This window comes from Cucurbita maxima, unplaced genomic scaffold (genome assembly GCF_002738345.1).
Source record: "Cucurbita maxima cultivar Rimu unplaced genomic scaffold, Cmax_1.0 Cma_Scf00016, whole genome shotgun sequence".
Classification (NCBI taxonomy): Eukaryota; Viridiplantae; Streptophyta; class Magnoliopsida; order Cucurbitales; family Cucurbitaceae; genus Cucurbita; species Cucurbita maxima.
Window position 1 is genome coordinate 835,878 of NW_019272032.1, and position 5,732 is coordinate 841,609.

General features: G+C 37.6%; 1 protein-coding gene across 8 annotated transcripts; it reads left to right on the top strand.

The window, feature by feature from the left end:
• Nucleotides 1-640: 640 nt before the first annotated feature.
• Nucleotides 641-5,607, top strand: LOC111491170. 8 transcript variants are annotated; one of them, XM_023139947.1, is made up of 4 exons: nucleotides 641-3,323; nucleotides 4,473-4,691; nucleotides 4,899-5,104; nucleotides 5,473-5,607. In XM_023139947.1, exons 1-2 carry the CDS (start codon nucleotides 1,009-1,011, stop codon nucleotides 4,531-4,533), a joined length of 2,376 nt encoding a protein of 791 aa, XP_022995715.1. In that variant the 5' UTR covers nucleotides 641-1,008; the 3' UTR covers nucleotides 4,534-4,691; nucleotides 4,899-5,104; nucleotides 5,473-5,607. The 8 variants fall into 8 exon arrangements, with proteins under 8 accessions (XP_022995715.1, XP_022995714.1, XP_022995716.1 ...); XM_023139946.1 differs by having other exon boundaries at nucleotides 4,931-5,104; XM_023139948.1 differs by having other exon boundaries at nucleotides 4,939-5,104.
• Nucleotides 5,608-5,732: the final 125 nt, after the last annotated feature.

Here is a 5,732-nt window from a genome sequence, read left to right on the forward strand (position 1 = left end):
ACTCCACCAAATCATTAATCATTACATTTTTATTTTCTTTTTAGAAAAATATAAAATTAAATTAATAAATACTTTGTATCATAATTTAGCTATCACCATTAATAATAGTAAAAGTTGCAAACCTATTCCCTAATTCATTCATTATGTCTCTAATCAATTAGGCAAAATATTAATCACCTATTTTTTTAATACTAAAAATTAATGACACGTGTTTTTTTTTCTTTTCTTAGAAATACATAAATAATAAGTTCCTATGGAGTTTTTTATTTTATTATTATAATTAAAATTATTAAACTAATTCACATAAATTTTAATATGTATATAAAAAAATAAAAAAAATTACTTTCTTTAAAATACAAAATAAAAATGTCTGTTGGGAATTACCAATGATGTCAACAAAGTTGGTATTTGCTTTTTATTTATTTATTATTATTTATTCAATTCAATTATTGTAAAAAGAAAAAAAAGTATCCATTCAATCTTGAAAATTTTTTTTTTCTTGTTCTAATTTCTAACCATTTTAAATTATTCATTATTTATTAAAATAGAAAAATAATATAATTCGGTAATATATATATATAATTAATTTAATATAATTAACTAGAGAAGTGTAATAATGTGAGGTTCCCTATAAATTTGCCAATTTTTCTATGTACGTTATCGTCGTCGTCGTCTTCTTCCTCTCTCTCTCTCTGCAAATCACTTTTTTCACTCTTATTTCTAAGCCCTCCATTTTCGCTTCTCTCCGTTAACTCATCATGATCTTCCAACTTCAGCCAACGCTCTACTATAAAGGCCTCTAATCTCCATTCCTCTTTTGCTTCTGCAACTCCTATTCGACACCGCCGGCGAGTTTTTTTTTTTTTTTTTTTGGACGACGGTGATGTTGGAAAGTAGTATCATGGCACGAGTATCGGGACGGAGTTGGAGAAGTGAGCTTTTGGATTTCTAGATGAATGACTGTGATTTGTTGTTGTGATTGCATTTTGGTTTCTGTTGTTTTGATTGATGGCTTCCACGAATTCACCGCCCAACATTGATGCTTCGGCGTTGACGGATGATTTAGTGACGAAAGCTTTGAATAAACGGTATGAGTGCCTTGTAACTGTTCGAACGAAGGCAATTAAGGGGAAAGGGGCTTGGTATTGGGCTCATTTGGAGCCTGTTCTTATAAGAAATCCTAGTAATAGTCTTCCGAAAGCGGTGAAGCTCAAGTGTTCTTTGTGCGATTCTGTTTTCTCGGCTTCGAACCCTTCGCGGACTGCATCTGAGCATTTGAAACGAGGCACTTGTCCTAATTTGAGCTCCATTTCAAGGTCTAATGCTACGGCGTCGCCGTTGCCGATATCGTCCATTCCTTCTCCGACATTGCACAACCACAAGAAGCGAAGCTCTCAAATGAATGCTCCGATTCTCACTGCTTCCTATCAGGTACATTCTCTTGCCATGATTGAGCCAACGCGTTCCTATGCTCCGTTAATTTCCTCGCCGCCGACGCCGGTGGCTCAAAATCCGGTTGGGATGGCGAGTAAGATGGAGGTGAATCAGCATCAGTTGGTGTTATCAGGTGGGAAAGATGATTTAGGTGCACTAGAAATGCTGGAAAACAGTGTCAAGAAACTGAGGAGTCCACATGCCTCACCTGGACCAAGGTTAAGTAAGGAACAAATTGATTCTGCAATCGAATTACTGACGGATTGGTTTATCGAGTCGTGTGGGTCAGTATCTCTTTCCTGCCTTGAGCATCCGAAGTTTAAAGCCTTGCTTAGTCAGATGGGCTTGCCTTCATTACTTCGAACCGACATTTTAGGAGCTCGGCTCGATTCCAAGTTTGAGGAGGCCAAAGTTGATTCAGAAGCCAGGATTAGAGATGCTTCGTTTTTCCAGATCGCTTCGGATGGGTGGAAGAATAAGAACTGCTGTGGCTATTACTGTAGCGAAGAGAGTGTAGTTAAATTTATGGTTAATCTTCCAAATGGTTCTACGATGTTCCAAAAAGCATTGTTTACAGGGGGATTGGTGTCACCCAAGTATGCGGAAGAGGTTATTTTAGATACGGTCAATGAGATTTGTGGGAATAGTCTGCAGAGATGTGTGGGGATAATAGCAGATAGGTATAAGGGCAAGGCATTGAGGAATTTGGAGATGAAGAATCATTGGATGGTAAATCTCTCTTGCCAGCTTCAGGGTTTTATTTGTTTGATAAAGGATTTTAACAAAGAGCTTCCACTTTTCAGGGTAGTCACTGAAAATTGCTTGAAGGTTGCAAACTTTGTAAACACCAAATCTCAAGTTAGGAATTGTTTAAACAAGTATAAGGTGCAGGAGCTAGAAGGTCGATGGTTGCTTCACGTTCCTTCGCCAAATTGTGACACATCCAAAAACTTCTCACCTGTTTATGCAATGCTTGATGATATGCTTAGCTCTGCTCATGTCCTTCAAATGGTTGTGTTAGACGAATCTTATAGGTTAGCATGCATGGAGGATCCACTCGCTTCTGAGGTTTCAAGTCTGATACAAAATGAACGCTTTTGGGATGAAGTGGAGGGAGTTCATTCACTTGTGAAAATGATCCGAGGGATGGCTCAAGAGATTGAAGCCGAAAGGCCACTGATTGGTCAATGCTTGCCTCTCTGGGAGGAGCTGAGAACAAAAGTGAAGGAATGGTGTGCTAAGTTCAGCATAGCTGAAGGGCCAGTGGAGAAAATTGTAGAAAAGCGGTTTAGGAAAAATTATCATCCAGCATGGTCTGCTGCATTTATACTGGACCCGCTTTACTTGAGGAGGGACATAAATGGGAAATATCTTCCACCCTTCAAGTGCCTTTCACAAGAGCAAGAAAAGGATGTTGATTCGCTTATTGACCGGTTGGTATCCAGGGAAGAAGCTCATGTCGCATTCATGGAGCTTATGAAATGGAGATCCGAGGGGCTAGATCCACTTTATGCTCAGGCAGTTCAGGTCAAACAACTAGACCCTTTAACCGGAAAGATGAAAATTGCCAACCCACAGAGTAGGCGACTTGTCTGGGAAACTTGCCTAAGTGAGTTCAAGACCCTTGGTAAGGTTGCACTGAGGCTTATTTTCCTTCATTCAACATCTTGTGGCTACACGTGTAAGTGTTCTATCTTGAATTTGGTTTGCTCACATCGGCACTCGAGGATCGGCTTGGAGAGAGCTCAGAAGATGGTATTTGTTGCAGCTCATACCAAGCTTGAAAGGAAAGACTTCTCTAATGAGGATGACAAAGATGCAGAACTATTTGCAATGGCGGATGGTGAAAATGACATGCTCAATGAGGTCTTTTCTGATGCACCCTCAATGTAATGTCTTCTTTTGAACTTCTAGAATTATGGAAATAGGGTATATTAAATTCTTTTGTTGTTTTAATTCTTCTTCCTTTTCTTTTTTGTTCTTTTTTCTTTTCAATTTTTGTGTTGCCCGTGTAGAGTAGATTGAGCTATGTACTGATAGAATCTACGCAGCTGGTCAGGAATTGAGTTATGAGCACTCTTGTAATGTTTTTCTGGATCAACGTGGGACTTGAAGTGCTAGTAACTTGTCACCCCTTTAAATTGACGATTATTATCTTTGGACTGTGGAATTAACTTGTTCTGACTAAGAAATTTCTGGTATATAATCCTTGTCTTTGTATGCATCAAGAACACGTTATGCCTTTGACGGGCACCCGAATGATCTTCATGGTTAATCTTTCTGATTAAGTTTAACCATGTTAGCTCCTTCAAAGACTACTTGAGATAAAATATGAGTTTATGTCGCCATTTTCCTTATGATAAGGAAATTCGGTTCTAGTAAATGAAGCGAGTCCATGTTCCCTGGATTGTCACAATTTTGAATACCTCTTTGACACTGCTAGGCTAGCTAGTAAATGTAGCCAACTGACTTACCACACTACAAAGTGTGCCCCATTGTACGAATTTTCTGAAATAAAAAGTAGTGAAGGTTATTAGATTCTTGCATTCAAACAAAATTTCCCCCTGTAGTAACTATATCATGCATAGCATGACCTCATTTTAAGGTCATGAACCTCCTAAACATTAACATTTATGATTTCAATTTTTACTAGTACGGATGGTTAGAGATTGCTGCTCTGTTTAGCTTCTTCATTTGTATGTGCTTAGTACGTTAAAAGTCTATTATAGCATTAAACATTGCTACATTTTTCTGAAAAGAGAACATGAAAATATTTTTTCTTTATCTGAATAGTTGTGTTTTCATGTTATTTATTCAAGCATCAAGGTAGAAGATGATTAAACTAATTTTCATGACTAGAAAGCCCAAATGTTTAATTAATTTGGGCATTATGAAGATCTAATCAATATTTCTTATTTCATAGATAAAGATGATCAAAGCAAGTAAGAACCTTGATTTTTCAAGGCTTGGTGGATAAAGAAATTGGACAACCTCAGAAGTAATGTTGGCTTGAATTTTCTGCAACTTCTTTTATGCAGTACAAGGCTGGATGTGTTTGATCGAATAGAACCAGAGTTGTCGAAGTCAACCTCGGACTAGGTACTATGTTTGCAGCTGAAGATGCACTTCTCCGATAGAATCCCAGATATATCTCCTGTTGTGCCTACTTTTGTTGCTTTTTGAGCCCAACTGTGATGAGTGGATGTCTATCTCAATGCTGTTGTAGATGTCATGGTCAAAGAAAAGACATTTACAAGGTGACATATCCTCTTCTCTCTCTCTCTCCCCTTCTCTATGTTTATCCGTGTGGTGGGGGAGGGCAGACACCTTCAAGCACGAGCCTTTGAGCATGCATTTTCTTTATTCATTTGTTGCTCTCTTCACTCCTGTCACCATTTTTTAGTAGCTTGTTATTGAAATCTTCCTGTTCTTATGAGATTTTTACTCTTTGAATGGGCCCTTAGTGAAATTTCCACCTGAAAGTTGAACTTTGAAGATTCGTAGATTATTGGTTAGCCTTGGCATGATTGCTAAAAAGTCTTGAGCAAAGGGCGAGCAAGGAGGCTGTCGGCATGAGTATGCACATAGCAAGGCCGAAGGGGATGTGGCAGCGAACTTGAATTGATGTTGCATGTATGGTTCAGAAAACAACTTTGACAACACAAAGCAGGTTGGTAGTGCTTTTGAGGCGACATGTTTTGTTTATTATTTTTTCACTATTCTTTTCAACCTCTCGGCTCCAACAAAGAAAGTTAATATTCATGGAATATCTTTTGTTATAACAATAATTTTAATGTTTGATGAGGATGTCAATAGAAATAATAATTGTCGCTATATAATATAATAGAGAACATTATAGTCAATTTAGGATGGATGCTATCATTTAACGTAGATTACCATTTACCTGTATACATTTTTACAAACCTGGACTACGTATTCTTTTCCTAGGTTTCTCCTTCTTGCTTTTTAGTGAAGTTTCCTTTCATACTTGATTCTTTTTTCTTTGTAAAGTACTTCATTGCATTTATTATATTTCAGGTAGATATTGATTTAAGAGAATGGAGGAGGTTCTAGATCTCAAAGGATCCAGTATGCTAAATTTTCCAATTTATCTTTTATGATGGTAAGAATAAAATCTTTTTGGTAGTTTATCTTGATCTATCTTTCTCATAACGTTTCATTGAGCATCCTCTGCCTAACTTTTCCTTGCTAAAATGGAAAGTTAGATGCCATTTAGGTGCAGAGGAGCCCTGAGAGAGAGAGAGAGAGAGAGAGAGAGAGAAGGGGGGGGGGGGGGG